Source organism: Pseudorca crassidens, chromosome 2, assembly GCF_039906515.1.
Source record: "Pseudorca crassidens isolate mPseCra1 chromosome 2, mPseCra1.hap1, whole genome shotgun sequence".
NCBI classification, from domain to species: Eukaryota; Metazoa; Chordata; class Mammalia; order Artiodactyla; family Delphinidae; genus Pseudorca; species Pseudorca crassidens.
Window position 1 is genome coordinate 114,148,650 of NC_090297.1, and position 18,181 is coordinate 114,166,830.

At 40.8% G+C, this 18,181-nt stretch overlaps 3 protein-coding genes across 5 annotated transcripts in view; 1 reads left to right on the plus strand and 2 right to left on the minus strand.

The window, feature by feature from the left end:
- The window catches only part of LOC137219535 (T-cell surface glycoprotein CD1b-2-like), a 40,518-nt gene extending 33,367 nt beyond the window's left edge, over nt 1-7,151 (plus strand). For 2 of the 3 annotated variants that reach the window (XM_067728276.1, XM_067728277.1), the window contains 5 exons: nt 3,234-3,500; nt 4,180-4,458; nt 4,679-4,957; nt 5,436-5,529; nt 6,432-7,151. In XM_067728276.1, coding sequence (XP_067584377.1) covers nt 3,234-3,500; nt 4,180-4,458; nt 4,679-4,957; nt 5,436-5,529; nt 6,432-6,453 — 941 coding nt within the window. In that variant the 3' untranslated portion in view covers nt 6,454-7,151. Of the gene's footprint in view, nt 1-2,839; nt 2,980-3,233; nt 3,501-4,179; nt 4,459-4,678; nt 4,958-5,435; nt 5,530-6,431 lie in introns of those variants that run through there. The other variant, XM_067728278.1, reaches the window with a different exon arrangement.
- A 1,990-nt stretch (nt 7,152-9,141) lies between these two features.
- On the minus strand, nt 9,142-9,378 carry LOC137211435 (signal transducer CD24-like). The gene has a single exon (XM_067713911.1). It carries the CDS (start codon nt 9,376-9,378, stop codon nt 9,142-9,144), a length of 237 nt encoding a protein of 78 aa, XP_067570012.1.
- Nucleotides 9,379-9,994: 616 nt separating this feature from the next.
- Nucleotides 9,995-13,141, minus strand: LOC137219537 (E3 ubiquitin-protein ligase MSL2-like). Its single transcript, XM_067728279.1, has one exon. The coding sequence runs from the start codon at nt 13,068-13,070 to the stop codon at nt 11,763-11,765; it is 1,308 nt and encodes a 435-aa protein (XP_067584380.1). The 5' UTR covers nt 13,071-13,141; the 3' UTR covers nt 9,995-11,762.
- Nucleotides 13,142-18,181: the final 5,040 nt, after the last annotated feature.

Below are 18,181 nucleotides of genomic sequence, written 5' to 3' on the forward strand. Positions count from 1 at the left end.
CCAATATTTTATAATAACTATAAATGGAGTGTAACCTATAAAAATTGTGAATCAGTATGCTGTATGCCTGTAATTTATATAAAATTGTACATCAACTATACTTCAATTTAAAAAAAGCTAGATAAAAGCTAGATAAAAAGCTAGATAAAAAATTCTAGAAATAATACATCATCCAGAGAAATAATTTAAAAATGATCATTTTATTTAGAGAACATGGAAAGATAATCCAGTCTGTTGTCCAGCATAAGTTGATCAGAATTGTTTTTCTTTTTTACTGATTGCTGAGAAAAAAAACTTTATGTATTCTATGGGTTTGGGCAAATATAGAGTGGCATATATCCATCATTATAATATCATATAGAGTATTTTCACCATCCTAAAAATCCTCTGTGCCCTACCTATTCATGCCTCCTCTCCTGGAACCACTTTTTTGATATTAATTTCTTGGATTGGGCATTCCAAATTAATTAGAATATTTTCAATGCCAAACTCATGTGAGGCAAACCTGTGATTAAGAAATTTCATAAGAATAATTTAAGAAATTCCTAGGCAGAGCATAAGGTAACCATAACATTCCTTGTTATTTCCCTGTTCAGTTGGATGGATTTTTTTTTCTGGTCCAGTTTCACTGAGGGTGTAGTAGAAAGTCTCATGACAACCTGCATTTTTTTTTTGGTGGGGCGGGTGATCTCAAGACATTACCTCTTCACCCATGTGGCTACTGTAGACAAAAGCCTTGGGAACCAACCCTCGACAATGCCCTGGGAAGCTTCTATTTCCCTCTCTTGTTTTCAATGTCTTATTTGATTTGCTTCTTGAAGACTTTCTTATCATCTTGTAAGGTCAGCATATACATGTATAAATAATTTATAAAACTATAGCTTACCTGGCATATCGCTGTCTTGTGGTAGTTTTTTCTTGGCTTCTATTTTGCGCAAAAAAAAAAAAAAAGCATCTTGCCTGTTGTTCATATATTTACACAAAGAAATCTAACGGTCTAATGATAAGGCAATGCTTTATGTTTCAAAATTTAGCCAAGGTGGTGAGCAGCACTTAGAATGAATGGATAAATTAGGGAGGAGTGGTGACAAAATAGAGATGAGACCTTGGGGACTCAGATTAAGGGTAAATAGAGAACATTATGGAGCCATAGAAAAGTAAGAAATGAGGCCCAGGAGGCACAGAAAGAAAAGACTATGTAAATAAAAACGAATGTGAACACCGACCGAGTCAAAGAATGTTAAAGTTGAAGCAGAATTGGAGAATGTCAAGTTCTTTTAGTCCAATCATTTTGCAGTGGGAGAAATTGAGACCTAGGGCAGTGATCAATGCATTCTAGTAAGTGATTTACCCTAGATCTCAGGGTGGGACCCTTCCTACTGCTGTAGGTGTGAGATGGGGGAGGACACAGGACAGAGGCAGGGACTGCTGCTGGGAGCCAGAAAGTGGAGAGAATAGCTTGAAGACGAGCTAATGGGGAAATGAAAGGCCAAGTAAAAGGCGTGTTGTGGAAGGCAGTGGGGTTTCTAGAATAGGGAAGTGTGCAGAGGGTGAGGTTTCTGCTGGCAGAGAGGGGATGAGGGGTAGAGTGTGACACTGGGGCAGGGACAGGACACTGGAGTGCTGAGGACAGTGCTCTCTAGCAGGAAAACCACCCACTGAGGTGAGCTTGGGGGAGGGCCAGGTAAGAGCCCAGGGAAAGGCAAGCATGAGGATGCCTGTGGCCTGCGCACCAATGGGGTGAGAAGAGGGAGCTTGGGGAAGGCTGGTGACAGAGGAAGAGCACTGGGCTCCCCCAGGACAGCCAGGACCCTCAGCCAGGCTGGATTCTAATCAGAGGATGTCCCACCCATCTCAGATTATTCTTTGGGGGTCCTGTGTGTCTAGAGGGCCTATATAACCATCTCCTTCTCTCTCTATTGCATGTCATACAGATTTCAGACTCTTGCATTTATGTTCATAAGTGTTCACTGGTACAAATTGTCTTGTCAATTTCCCTTTTTCACAGATCCCACTCCTTTCACCTCCCCCACCCTTTTTCTTGTAGAATGATATATCTATATGAGCCTTTTTATATAAAATTGACATACATAGTAGGATTTTGGATTATTTTTCATGAAAGTAATTGAAATATTTTAAGCATCAGCTTGACATGATCAGGTGTACATTTTTATAGCAATTCTGAACCAGAGTGCTGAACAGATGGGGAGAGGGTTTGGATTGCGTTGCACGAATAAGGGCTTGTGGCAGTGACCTGGGTCACATAGGATGAAAGCATTTGGCATTTGGGTCCCAGAATCAAATACGATAAAGCAGTGATTTAAATGCTTTGCATGCATGTAAATGATTGTCAACACACACCCACACTCAGAAACCATAATGTGGGTTAGAGAGACTAGGTAAGAGGGATGAGATAAGAAAGAGGGGCCATTGAGAACGTTGGGAAGAGGTAATGGCAAAGTGCCAGAGGAAAGGGGCAGTGAGGAGGGAGGTCCAGTTGGGTGTATAAACCAAAGGAATTCTTCTGGATTAAAAGAGACTGGAAGCAGAGCAATTGTTTAATATTACCCTCTTATTTAACAGATGTGGAAATAAAGGATTGGGGAGGTGAGATAACCTTTTAACATCACACGGGAGCTTTTCCGAAGTAAGAAATATGAAGAAAGCTGAGGTCAAGGAGAACAGCTGGAAGCCAGAGACTTTAAAAAAAATCTGCAAGTCAAGGGCTGGAGCGGAAATGAGAGGCAGAGTGGGAGGACAGAGCTGTAGAAGACACAGTATTTCTGTGACGTGCAGTGTGGGTGAGGAAGAGACTTGTCAGTTGGAAGAGAGAGGAAGTCACTATAGAGTACTGAGAAAAAGGTTTGCTGAAATTAGAGATCAAACAGCACCTCTGAGGGTCAGAAGTTCCCAATGAAATGCTGCTTCTGCCACTTCTATTGCTAGCAGTTATCGTCCCAGGTGGTGAAAATGAGGATGGTAAGAGGAACTCTGGAAGCTCCCAGAACAGGTGCAGGGGGTCTGGATGAAAGCATGCTGCACCTATCACTAAGGGTCAGGGCCCTCGTGTCTCCAGCCCTCTCCCCCCATTCTGGAGGTTGGGGATGGAGCTAGAAGCCTTGGGGCAGGAAAATGTCTTAGGCTCTGTGTTGTTGTTCAGACTCTGGGTTCTTTATCATTTCATCCTGATTCTTTCTTTCTCCTCACTCTTCTTATCCTTCCACCACCCACAGCCTTCCAGGGACCAACCTCTTACCGTATTATCCAGACTTTGACCATTGCCAACAGCACCTGGGCACAATGTCAAGGCTCAGGCTGGTTGGATGATTATCAGATTCATGGCTGGGACAATGACTCGGGCAAAGCCGTTTTCCTGAAGCCCTGGTCAAAGGGCAACTTCAGTAATGAGGAGTTGATTGAGCTGGAGGACCTATTCCAAGCCTACTTGATTGGATTCACCAAGGAACTGCAGGACTATGTCAGTAAAGTCCAGATTGAATGTGAGTACAGTCCTCTGCTCCGGGGAGATTCCCAATGGTTTTTCTCTCTCCTGGTTAAGGCTATTACTCTCTTGGATCTTGGTCCCATCCTCCCACTTTACCCAACTGCATGCACACACTTCTCCAGAGTAGTCTCCAACTCTGACTCCACACCTCCAACAAGTATCCCAGATTCTTCCTGTTTCTTGCACCCCTGTGTGATAAATGAAGATCCCCCTTTGTAACCATCTCCTGGTTTGTTTGTGCATAACTGGCTTCTCTCTAACCCCAAGGACAAAGCCCTCAATTCTCCACTCTGTGCCTGAGTGAACTGAAGTGTGACTTCCTCCTCCTCCAATCCGTCTCCTCAAGCATCTCCTGCCTGATCCCTTCTCTCAGTGTAACTCTCCCCTTCAGCCTGGGATGCTGAACTCCTGAGTCCATCACAAGCTGCTCCCCTTCTCCCCTCATGCCCACCCTACAGCCTTACAGCAGACCGTCCCCACCATTTATGACATGCATACCTTTCCCCAATGCTCTTCTTTCTGGAAAGGCTCTGAATACTGCAATTAGTTTTTGAGTCATCTCACATCTCAGACCTTTCTCCCACCCCCCAAATCCAAAGCCCCACGTCCTTTCCCCATAACTTTCTTTCTTGTTTGCTTTTTAGTAACTTTGTCCCTGTTTTCCTTGTATCCAGACCCCTTTGTGATCCAGTACATAGGAGGCTGTGAGTTGCATTCTGGGAAGTCCATAGGAAGCTTTTTGAGGGGAGCTTTAGGAGGACTGGATTTCGCGAGCATTAAGAATCATTCATGTGCACCTGCCCCAGAGGGCGGCAGCAGGGCGCAGCAGTTCTGTGCATTCGCCTCTCAGTACAAAGGCATCCAGGGTATCATAGAGACGCTCCTCTCAGACACCTGCCCTCGGTTTCTCCTTGGTGTCCTCGATGCAGGGAAGGCCGAACTACAGAGGCAAGGTTAGTTCTTTTCTCTTCATAAGACTTTTCTATTTCATGTCCTGCCACCTTCTTTGAATTCAAGAGTAGGAGGTACCTAAGGAGAGAGGGGCTTAATCAATAAATGATTTGATTCCCCTAAGAGTAGAAGAGGTCACTGTCCAAACCTGTGGGTTTCTGAATGCCTATGCTCTAGATTAGAGTCATAATCTGACAGTCTCCCTGCCTCTTCCTGCCCCAGTGAAGCCCGAGGCCTGGCTGTCCAGTGACCCCAGTCCTGGGCCTGGCCGTCTGCTGCTGGTGTGCCATGTCTCAGGATTCTACCCGAAACCTGTGTGGGTGATGTGGATGAGGGGCGAGCAGAAGCAGTCTGGCACTCGGCAAGGTGATACTGTGCCCAATGCTGATGGGACATGGTATCTCCGAGTAACCCTGGATGTGACGGCTGGGGAGGAGACTGGCCTGAGTTGCCGAGTGAAGCACAGCAGTCTAGGAGACCAGGACATCATCGTCTACTGGGGTGAGGAAGGACTGGGGCCCAGCTGGGAATGGGAGGAGATGGTCCTCAAGCACAGAGGAGGGGACTGGGAAAATGGAGGGATTTGATGGATGAGATAGGGAGGGACGGGGGGGCAGAAAGGAATGGAGAGAGGGAAGGAGAGAGAGAGAGACAGAGAGTCAGAGAGAGAAAAAGAGACAGAGAGACAGAGGTTGAGATTTATTCCTGGGACTACAGTTCCAAGAGGAATGAAAATAGATGATCTAAGGTATAGAAGAGATAAGAATGAAGGACTTATAGACTGGGTGGGATGGGGTAAGAGGGAGAGGCAAAGGGTGGCTGTGAATATATGATATCCAGGAATATGAGAGAGAGAATCACAGATGCCTATGCATCAGAAGCTGATAGTGGTGGTGCTGACACTCGGGTGGGTAACAAAGCCAGGAGAACTAGAGAATGGGTTTGAAGTGACATCCCTGTGTCCTCTCCCAATTGCCAGGTCACCCCACCTCTGTCAGCTTGATATTTTTGGCAATATTAGTGCCCTCCTTGGTCCTTTTGATATGTCTTGCATTACGGTTTTTGAGGCGCAGGTGAGTTTTCCTTTTTAATCTTTCTTTTTTGTCCATCCTCTCACTCTTTCCCTCCATTTTATCTATTACATATTTTAGCCTCAGTATTTCCAGCAGACCCTTTCCCCTTTCTTCCCCACTCCCATCTTTAGGTAAATCTATTTTTAAAAAATATTTATTTTTTTATTTGATTGTGCTGGGTCTTAGTTGCAGCAGGCGGACCCCTTAGTTGCAGCACGTGGATTCCTTAATTGAGGCAGGTGGGCTCCCCAGTTACGGCTCATGGGCTCCTTAGTTGTGACATACAAACTCTTAGTTGTGGCATGCGTGTGGGATCCAGTTCCCTGACCAGGGATTGACCCAGGCCTGCTGCATTGGGAACACAGAGTCTTATCCACTGCGCCACCAGGGAAGTCCTGATAAATCTATTTTTAAAAAATTGTGGTAAAATATACATGAGTTAAAAACTTACTGCATTAGCCATTTTTAAACATACAGTTTAGTAGTATTAAGTACATTCACATTTTGTGCAACCTATCTCTAGACCTTTTTTTATCTTGTAAACTAAAACTCGGCCCATTAAACCACATTCCCCATTCCTTGCTCCCCTAGTCCCTGGCAACCACCATGCTACTTTCTGTCTATATGAATCTGATTACTCTAGGTACCTCATATAAATGGAATCATCACTATTTGTCTTTTTGTGACTGGTTATTCCATTTAGCATAATGTCCTTATAATTCATTCATGTGGTGGTATATATTAGAATTTCTTTTCTTTTTAAGGCTGTTTTGTTTATCCGTTCATCTGTCAATGGACATTTGGGTTGATTCTACCTTTTGGCTATTGTGAATAATGCTGCTATGAACATGGTGTACAAATATCTCTTATGTAGAACAATTTTTTGCTTGTGATCTTAACAGGTCCTTTCAGAGTATCTCATGAGCCCTCACCATGTCTCCATTTCCATTTGGGATCAGTAACCAGGAGTCCAGAAACTCTGTCAGCCCAGGAGTCAATCTCATCATATTTCATCAAATAATCATCAGATTTGGACAAATCAGAGTGCCCATAGTTTGTAAGATTAAACCACAATTTATACGCAGAAAAATAATTAAAAATTGTTATTATGAGACAATATCAATAGTAGGAGCCACTCAGATTTCATAGATGTGAGGTGAGAAAGAATATACCTCGGAATAAGTGACATGATGTCCATGACTTAACAGTGACATCCCTTTGGCTTCTTATTTGAACTCTTTTGTTGTGATTCTGCTGAAATATCATTTGTTAAAGTGAGCTAACTATAATTATGCTGAGATAATTGTATTTGCAGAGATGCTGAACTATTTTAACATAATATCTCTGTCTCTGCTTGGATGATTTTCTAACCACGAGGGCCAGCTGAGCAGCTTCTTTCTCCAGGAGGCCTTCTTTAGTGCTACAGTGGAAGTAACCCTCCCTTGTGTGGTGTCATGCTGAGATCCACATTACTCTGTACCCACAACATTGCAGTTCTTTTTGTTTTTCTTTTCTTTCTACTTATGAGTTCCTTGAGAGAAAGGTTTGCTCTAGATGGATCCCAGGCAAGATCTCTCACTTGCATATGTGTTTGTTTAATAAAATAATCTAAGTTGCTATAACTGCCACGTTAATGGTCTTTTTTTTTTTTCAAAATTATCTCCTTCCTTTTTTTCCTCTTTAGTTGATATTCTAGATTTTCCTCCTATTGAGATATTCTCACATAGCAAAAAATATCACGCTCTCCTTGTTTCTGCCCTGAGCTCCTCTGGAGAAAACCACTTCTGCCCATATTATAACTATAGTTTACATATAAAGATTAATCAGAAAAGGATCCTGTTTCTCATTTTCCAGTGAGAATGCATGAGAGGCAGGATGGGTGAGGAGTAATAGTGCAGATGGGTTGTTAAATATTCAAGCAAAGAGTCAAGAGGGCTTTTCTTGCTCTCAGGGACTTTGATATCTGTGGTTTATCAAGTCAGTTACATTGTTGACTTTATGTTTATTGATTCTTTTGCTTATTCCACAGTTTCCTAGAAACCTCATTTAAAAAATCCAAACTCATTTAATTAAAAGAATAGGAAGGGAGAAGAGGGGAGAATTTGGGTATATATATATATATATAAATTTTATTTTACTGTTTGTGTTTAATGCAAATCAATTCCATAACATGAGAAGTTACTATGAACCAAAGCATAAATACACAAACACAATATACAATCCAAAATAGATGTACAGCATTCAGGTATGAAACAAAAGAGAAGGTTCGTTCACACACATAGTAGCTTGAGATCTGTTGGATATGGTTGTTCCAGTGTAGATTTCTAAAGATGGAAAAAAATGACTGGTTATCAAGACTATTGTGGCCATATTAGATTTTGGAACATCTAAGCATCAGTGTGTGATCATGCGAACAAAAGACTTAGGGAGTGTCTATTTTTAAAAAGGTTTCCGTGCATCAAGGCAGTTGTGAAAAGATTTACTTTCCAAAATCAAGCCCACTTTAGGCTTAGGACCAGGTTCTAACTATCTAAAAATATTGATTGATAACAGAAAGTGTTCCAAAGGTGGCTATTCAGTTTTAAAAAAAGTATTTACAGAAAAGAGTATAAAAGTTTTTCTGAATTTAATGTAAGCAAGCTTCCAGTCTTCCCTTGCCAAATATATTTGATGTATAGTTTAGCTCCTTCACATATTTGCTTTTTTAATTTCAAGATTTGTCAATCTTACCTTCAAAACAGATCATTTTTTAAACTGTAAAAAGTATTCGACATTATGCAGAAATAAAAAGCATTTTGAAATTAGTTGAGATCAATATAATTCTACTCTTTGTTATCTGTTTAGCTAAATGAATCTAGTGCTCTTTTTGAATAAGAATAGTTGATAAGTATAGAAGCAAAATGTACTCATTATGCTTGGATTTGGGGTAGATTCCAATCCATCATTGCCCTGGTACATATCAATGACTATATAAAAATTCAAATGCAATGTCAAACCCAATCCCCAAGGGAAAGATTTCAGTTCCCAAGAGAACAGCGATAGCTTAACATAAAGCTTTCTCTAGGGTACATCAGCATTAAATTAGTACTGCTGAAACAACACATTGAGGATTTACAGTAGCACCTGGAAGTTCCTTCTAATGTACATATAAATAGAATCACAGCTTTCTGTTTTACCTCATTGTTTTATGGCCTTATAAATTTAATGAGCCAAATGAAAACTGAATCTCTGTTCTACATCTCATTCTTTATCTCTACGTAAGATAAAATCTATTCTTTCAAGGTAGAGTTTTATGTGTCCATACTTCTTAAGCCACATTTGAGGAAATCATCTCTTAACTAATTTTGGATGTTGTCTCTCTTCATCTTGTACAGGAAACTCCAGCAGGTTTAATATTAGCATTCATCATCTAGTCAAACCCTTCACATGCTCTTCAAACCAATCAAATTTGGGATCCCCAGCAGTTTCTGTCAATAAAATAAGGTGTGGAACTAGCAGATTAATTCAATGAAGACCTGTTTTCTTTTTTCCTTTGTCACACTGGATGTCTGGATGCCATCTGAATTGGGTTTAGAGGATGGAGAAGTATAGATGTTTCTTGGCCTGAATCTCTTAACAATAGAGATGTAGAAGGGAGAGCGAGATCACCAAGAGACTGGCTGTTGACTGCAGAGCACAGTCATTTGCCTTGGTGGTGGCATTCGCTGGATTGGGGGCAGCTGAGGTATGCTGGGAGGAGTTTCTTGAAGGTGTTACAACAGTTGTTTGATTTGAATAAATCTGCGTAGGTAAGAGCAGTGTCAGAAGCAGCAGCCCCAGTCCGAGCCTGGCCACCATCGCTCTGCCCATGTCCGCTCCACCGGTGTGCAGCGCGTCTCCCTGGATGCGGGGTGCGTGGAGGACCGCTGGCTCCGGGCAGGCGCAGGCAAGGTCTGGGTATATTTTTTGAAGGACTTAGGAAGGGAGGTCAGAGCAAGCGGAATTTTTCGGAAGCCAGGGGTACTGGAAGCAGTTCTCCCACCTGGACATTTTAGAACAACATGGACTTTAGGATTTGGGCAGGGTAGGAAATGACTGAAGACATAGTTTTTTCTCTCTGCATTAGCACGGCTGTTTATTTCTCCAGGATGCATTAAACTCCAACTCATCTTACAGAGCCAACATGCTGTCCTATGCTTCACTGCACCTTCAGCTACAGGCCAGGGCCCTGATTAGAGTGTTTCTTGGAGTGTTGACTATGGACCACCAGCAGGAGTAGTACCTGTGAGCTTGTTAGATGAAGACATTTTCAGGCCCCACTCTAGACTTACTGAGTCAGAAAATCCTGGAATGGGAACTAGAATGCTGTGTTTTAATTAGTCTTTTAGGTTATTCAGATGAACATTTAATTTTAAGAAACTCTTGTCTAAAGATTTCTCAGGCTTTGGACTGTTGACACTTTGGGCTGCATAATTCTTTTTTTTTTTTTTTTTTCATTTTCCACCATTTACTCTTGTTATCAAAAATAGTTCAACTCTTCTCGCAAAACAAAAACAAAATAGTACATACTGGACACATACATCACATTTTTCTTCCTATGGCTTTAGCCCACCCCCACCCACCAAAAGAGACAAAAAAAAAAAAACCCAACAACAACAACAAAAACAACTCTACCTGACCACATTCACAGAAAATGACACCAGGATACACTACAAAACAGAAGGTGTCATCTGCTCTGTGTCCAAAGGTTTCTTCTCCATGTCTTGTACTAGGTGAGTAACCATCATTGAACATGCTGTGTGCCAAATCAAAACATAACTTCAACATATGTCAGATCTCAGGAGAGATGGTAGTAGAAACGTAGTAGAAACTGAAAATTTTCCAGCAGTATTTTTCTTTAAATAAGCACTGTCAAAGCAGCAACTCTTCTTTTAAATCATAAGGTCATTTCTTTACAACCTAGTCAGTCCTTGTTTTATTTGGGCTGTGCTCTTTCAAGCAACTGACTAGATTTCCCTTCAACAGAATATTGTGACTCACTTATCTCCCCCATAAAAATTACAGGGAAGAAGTGCATTTAAACTGAAACATAGTTTGTGCTTTACATGCAAAAGAGTATTCTAAAGAATATCCTCCTAGCTTCAAACCCAACTAAACGCACAGGCTTCATAAAAAGGCATTTTTATTAGGCCTCTATAAAGAAGTCTCCACAATGAATAGCACCCTAAAAAAAAAAAAAAAGGAAAGAAAGAAAAAAGCATATTCAAAATAAAGTCTGTGGCAAACAGAGGAAACGAAAATCACTTTGAAGTGGCCAATGGCGATAGGTATAATGCATAAATCTGAGTAACTTTTGGAGCATTATTCTAAAATTATTTTAAATAAATCCCAATTTCTAAATAAAACATTTAAATAATTTTTTAAAAAATTCTGTCACATACCATAGTCTAAATTCAGTTACCTTCAGAATAGAACTGTTCTCCACTTCATTTATCTTATTAGAACATTGCTCAAAGTGAAGGATTTGTTTTTTTCCCTAGAAATGAGTCAGACTTAACTAAAAATGGGGATCAACTCAGAAGAGTTTTGTGGCATAAACAGCTAAAAACATCTGCAGTCTGACAGAATTTGTTTGTTCACTTTTAAAAGACAGATTTCTTCAACATTCTAATGAGGGGCAATTTTTCTTTCATAATACTGCTGATTTAAGAACTGCTACATACACCAGTAGCCAATTTTCATGATTAGAAGTGGTATTATGTCAGCACAAAGGTTGAGCTGGACACATCAGCTTTTCAACAGGAGAAACATCAATGGCATCTGAAGGTAGCACTGAGTCTCCTGAACAAATTAATGGCTACTTTTTCACAAAATATGAGCACAATCTTTATGGACTGACTAGATACCACTTCCTTACATTTAATCATAAACTTTGATTATGCACAAAGCATGACCATAAACAGTGAGGTTAATGTTATTTTCCTTGCCAAAGTTCGTTTTGTATAAATCAGTTGCATCAGCATTTGTTCTCAAACTATGAGGTTCTGTAAGAACTAAGGACATATAGTTGTAGGGTTACTCCTCCATTATCTGCAAACTATTTCCCCGACACTAACACATATAACTTAGCAATGAAAACACTTGATACAAGTGATCTATATGCAGGAGCTCCGGCAAGTTAAACCAACAAAACCATAGCTGCCGTAAAACTGTAGCTATTTCCCTACCAGAGGTAGGTTTAAAGACCCACTGATTTAACAGTCGAATCTCATGTCTATAACTTCATCCAAACTTTTATCATCATGTGTACTGGCAGCTAAAAACGTTGTTACTGGGGACCCTGTGACATTAATTACACTGGTGCTGGTACTAGCATTGCGCACAGCAATGCTAGTCACGTTAATGCCCAAAGTGAGCCTGGTCTGCTCCAAGGCCTTTTCTGGCACAGCAAATGCCTCCAGCTTCTTCTCCCCATTGGCCATATAGGAGTTTTGGCAGCCACGACATATACAATCTAAGCAGGCTTTGCGGTTAGAGTAGCAAGGGCAGCGTTGGCCGCGGCATGTAAGAACACTTGGATTTTGAGTAGCACGCCCACATTTACACCCTTTCTTTTCCTGGGGCTTTTTATACACAGTCTTGGTAGGACTTCCTGGCATAAAATGATGACTAGGAATCTTTTCCTTTACTGTTTTGTCTTTTTTAAGAATACCTGGCTTGGTTTTAGAGTGAGATTTCTTGGATCCATGTTCATGACTCTTTTTCATGCTTTTAGCAGATAAAAGTACAGTTTTGCTGATTTTGGGTGTTGTGCCTCCATTGGGAACAGTTGCTATAGGTTGAAGAGAAATTTTGCTCTCCCGTTTCACTGTCACAGGAGCAGATGCCCCCAATGTTGGGCCTTGGATAATGGTAGAAATTGGAAGTGGCTGAACTTTCTCACTGTCGCTTTCTGATCTGGATCGTTTTCTATTCAATTTTGCTACCTTCGGAGTTGCTGCTGTACATGATAACCCATGAAGTGCAGGACTGGTGGACATAAAAACATTATGGCTGAGAGACTGGGAAGAAAGCTGCAGAAAAGGTCCATTGGGTACAGTGGCTTCCAAGTTGGGCTGCAAATTAGGGCAACAGACTTCTGCGTTTGAAACAGTTTCTAAGCTGCGGAGTACTTCCTCAACACTCAGTAACAAAGAGTCACCAGGTTTTATATCTTCACTGAAACTGCAAATATCAATGCCTGTGGAGCATAAGTCAGTGGCTACCGTGTCACAGACAGGTGGCAAACTGTCAGACAGATCCTCAGTTTTTATGTCAACAGTGTTACATACATTAATTGTATTTGAATGTTCAGGTGAAGGAAGATTTATACCAAATCTATCTATTGAAAGCCCATTATAAGTAGGCAAACCATTGATAACAGAACTGCCAATAGCAATGCTGAGGGTGCTTTCAGATACTGGAGATAAACTAGCTTGAGGATCAGTTGTGGGTTCTGAGGTCGAAGGTAAAGGGGAATGTGTCAAACACAAAGTAAAGGATGAATCTGAGGGTTTTTCCATCTCCTCACAAAACAATGATCCATCATTAAGCAAAGCCAAAATATCAGAAGAACAGTCGACTGCTTCTATTATATCCCGTGTTGGGCTGCATAATTCTTTGTTATGGAGGGTTGTTCAGTGCACTGCAGGATTTTTAGCAGCATCCATGGCCACTACTCACTAGGTGCCAGTAGTACCTCCCCAGTTACAATAACCAAATATATCTTCAGACATTTCCAAATGTCCCTCAGGGGCAAAATTGACCCCAGATGAGAACCAAGGTCTAAGATAATGAACAGAATTTCACCTCCTCCCTCAGCACTTAGTTGGAATAATTGGTGATCCCACTTAAATAAAGCAATAGTTTATATTTGGTGGTTGAGGAAGGAGGGACTCTGTCTTGGGGGTATGATGCCTTCAAAGCTCCAAGTTGCTATAGAATTTTGTTCCATAGGTAAAGCTGGCCCAGGAATGAAGTTCACAAATAGAACAGAATGATGACAGAGCCAAAGACCACATGTGGAGACTGACCTACCTCTGGATATTTTAGTTATATGAGCACAACAGATTTCATTTTTGCCGTACATGGGCCTCTCACTGTTGTGGCCTCTCCCGTTGCGGAGCACAGGCTCCGGACGCGCAGGCTCAGCGGCCACGGCTCACGGGCCCAGCCGCTCCGCGGCATGTGGGATCTTCCTAGACCAGGGCACGAACCCGTGTCCCCTGCATCGGCAGGCGGACCCTCAACCACTGTGCCACCAGGGAAGCCCTCATTTTTCCTTTTAAAAGAACTGAGTTAGAATATTTACTTGCTAAAAAATTCTGATATTGCTATGCTTTCTGATGTCTTGTAACAGTTTTTCCACATTCTTATTATGCCTTTCCTTGTTTTCTTTACTCTTCTTATTCTCCTCCCTCCCCCAAGTCATCATCCCTCAAAGGCGGTTTCTTGGACTTGTGATTTTCCTCTGTGTCCTTACCTTGGAAAACCTTAATTTACCCATGACTTTAACTATGACCTCTGGATGATTGACTTTCAAAAACACATCTTCAGTCTCAGAATATAAGGGCTTTTCAACTCTTTTTATATGAGAGTTTATGTGCATGTGTATGTGTTTGTGTGGTTTTTGCTAATCTATAGAAATACGTTAAAAGATATTTTGTCCTTGTTTCCAGTATCCGTGTTAAATTAACTTATTAAGTTTAATATTTTATCTGTAGGTCCTTTTGGATTTTCTATGCATACTCTCATGACAGCTCTAAATATGAAAATTCCAGTTGTTTCTTTTCAATCCTCATGATCTCTTTTATTGCATTTTCTTGCTCAATGGCACTTATTGTGAACAGCAGTACACTGTTGAATAGAATTGACATCTGACATTCTCATCTTTTTACTTGTATTGGATAAGAATTATTCAAGAGAATATTAGTTATGATAATTGCTGCAAGTGTTTCATGTATACTTTTTATTAGATTAAGAACACTTTCAAAGTTGCTAAATGTTTTTTATTATCATTATTATTATGGATGGCTACTGAATTTCATTAGGGCTTATCATGAAATGACAAAATCTTTTACATATTTTGTTTTCCTTTTAATGTTGTGAGTCACACTTATTGAATCTCAAATGGTAAAACAAAATTGTGTTTCTGCAACTTATCTGTCTTGTTCATAAAGTATTATGTGGATTCAGTTTGCTAATATTTTGTTTATAATGTTTTTTAGTTCTTATAATTTCTTTGGTATTTTGAGGGTTTTTAACCTCCTAAAACAAGTCAAGAAATCTTTCTTCTGTTTTTGTTCTCTGGGAGAATTTCTGTTATGTATTTATTTTTAAAATAAATATGTGGTAAAATTCAGTAGTGAAGACATGTGTTGGGAAGTTTTTTGGGGGGTGGGAGTTTTAAATTTCACAGATAATTTTTAAAAATAAAAATAATGGGGCTTCCCTGGTGGTGCAGTGGTTATGAATCTGCCTGCCAATGCAGGAGATACAGGTACGAGCCCTGGTCCAGGAAGATCCCACATGCTGCGGAGCAACTAATCTCGTGCGCCGCAACTACTGAGCCTGTTCTCTAGAGCCCACGAGCCACAACTACTGAGCCCGTGTGCCACAACTACTGAAGCCCACGTGCCTAGAGCCCATGCTCCCAAGAAGAGAAGCCACCACAATGAGAAGCCTGTGCACCACAATGAAGAGTAGCCCCCGCGTGGCAACCAGAGAAAAGCTCACATGCAGCAACAAAGACCCAATGCAGCCAAAAAAATAAAAGTAAATAAAATAAAATAAATAAATTTATAAAAAATAAATAAATAAAGATAACTCTTTTCAAATTGTCTATTTCTTTGTGTCCTCTTTGGTAAGTTGTGTTTTTAAAGGATTTGTCCAAGTTGTTCAGAGTTCTAATTTACTGTTGGCTTGTGCATAATATCTTCTTTTTATCGTGTTAATGTCTATAGGGTTCATAATTATGTACCCGGCCTTTTTTAACCAGATCTTAGAAATCGGTTCTCTCTCTTTTCTTTGTTTTCTCTCTCTGATCTTGACAGGAGATTATCAATTTTATAAATTTTTTCAAAAACTATGTTTTGAGTTGTTGGTTATTTCTATGATTGTATCATTTTCTTTATTATCTCCTTCCTTCTACTCTCTTTGCATTTATTCTGTTGTGATATAAGGACTCTGATCACCCAGTTCCAATGTGTGAGGGAGGGGGTTTCTTCACACATCCAAGAAGCAACACTTTGGACCAGCTTGGGTGTCCTATAATTCAATTCAATTCTGACACTATCTACCTGGATATAGCATCAGATTCCACAGTTTAAGGGTTCAGACCTACAAGACTGTAGGGGGCAATCAGACTTGCCAGTCACAAATAGATTGGAGGTTCCCTTGACCTCCTTCTTAGATTTAATTAATTTTCTAGAGTGGCTTACAGAATTTAGAGAAACATTTACTTATTAGATCACCTGTTATAAAAGGATAGTTAAGAGCCAGATGGATGAGATGCAAAGGGCAAGAAATGGGGTAAGGTGGTGGCACTTCCATGCGACTCTAATCTTGCTGTTCTCCTGACCTCAATGTGTTCACCAAACTGAAAGCTCTTCAAGCACCATTCTTTTGGGTTATTTTTGGAGACTTCATTACATAGGTAAATTGATCAATTCATTGGCTATAGTGTTCAATTCAACTGCTAGTCCCTCTTACCTCCCTGAATGTCAGAGGGTGGGACTGGAAGTTCCACCCCTCCAATCACATGATTGTCTCCACTGACAACCAGCACCCATCCTTAGGTTATATAGGGGGTTTCCAAAGTCGCTTCATTAACTAACAAAAGATATCTTGATTGCTTTCAAAAGTTAGGAAATTCCAAATGTTTTAGGAACTCTCTGCCAGTAGTGGTAGCTCCAAAGGTCAAGAACTACTGAAAAGAAGGTCATATACCAGTAGTGTTACAGAACACAAGTTTGTGTGCCTGCTGCACAGTGAGGCCAAACAAACTGAAACGTCAGAGTTTGGAGCAGAGAAAGATTTATGTAGGGCCAAGCAAGGAGAATGGGTGGCTCATGCTCAAAAACCCCAAACTACCTGATGGTTTTTTGGGGAAAGTTTTTACAGGCAAAATTTGGGGTGCAGGGTGTGTGACTTTCTTCTGTTCAGTGGTGAGGTAACAGGGCAGTGTTCCAGAAATCTTGTGCTCAGTCTGAAGTTGCCATCCTCCACATGGGTGGGTGGGGGCTTGCAGAAGAACTTAAAGATATTTTTATGTATATTTCTTGAGGAGGAACCAGGACCCTTTCCCAAGGCTGCCCTATTGTTTCTTGCTTGCTCCTCCCTTGTTTCTGCATTCTATCCTTTCCCTGATTAACAACTGTTTGAATCTGTTTTCTGGAATTCATCGAGGGTCAAGGAGCTGAATGAAACGTAATTTCTACAAACAAGAATTGGGGGCCAGAAAGGCTTTCATGTCCAGGAGGCCCAGGGTCCTGCTCAGTTTCAATCTCCCTTTTCTTTGATACTTCTCAATCTTGAGGAGAACAGGTGCTGGATAAGAAAGGGAATAACATATTGGGTATAGAGGTTAATCATAAACTCAGCAGAGAAACTCAGGTGTAGGGGGACTTGGTTTCAATCCCACCTTGTCTTTCAACCTTCCCCAAATCTTTCAGCGAACATGAGGACAACCACTCTGGGTACTTCCTGCTGAAATGGGGCATAGTCCTGCCTCAGTTTTGGGAAGGTACACCAAATTATAAATATCCCTAAGTTCCAAGTCCTGGATCTGCGTCTGGTATAATTAAAACCTCAATCCCTTGGTCTGCCAGTTTGGTGCAACAGACCCAATTCAAACTAACTTTAAGAGAGAAAACAGATATCATTCCCTGAGGAAATCAGGAGAATAAACCTGAAACCTAGTCTGGGCCCAGCACCTTAGGGAGACTCGTAGCCAGATAGCCAGACTTTTATTTAAGTAGGTTTTAACTTCTGGTGTTGTATTAACATATACACAATAGGAGCTATTGGCCACTACACAGTCTCCTTTTTTTAAGCCAACATCTGATCTACAGAATCTTATTGTCTAAAAATTTAATTGTTACAAGAAGAAACCTTGAAAATGTAAGGCTGCAGCTTCTAGCTGCCAGCAGACATTGCTTTGAGAATGGCTAGTGGTGTCCCCTAGTCTGACACAGCTCAGAAAATTCAGCAACCCAGGAACATATCTGAGGTCACATCCACAATGGCCACCTAGTATTACCTTGGATGTCTGAACCATGGTTACTCTATTTTGACTTTCAAATGTACTTTTATCCTCAATGGCCAAAGTAGGTGTACAATGCATGTCTGAAAGTTCACAAAACAGGCCACTTTGGTCAGTAAAGTTTAAGTTACACCATGTATAAGCCAGAATGATTTCCCCATACTTCAATGTGTGCAGATTCTTCCATCATTTTAACTTTTGATTGTAAATCTTTCAGTAGAAAACTTTGATGATCAAAATATCCATTCCTCAATGCTGGGGTGAGTCAGCTGCTTGCACCAGCAAGCAGCTGGGGTGCTAGGCCTCCTTTATATCTGCCTAGTTTTTCATATTGGGGGAAAACTGATCAGATATTGTGAACAAGCTCAGAGG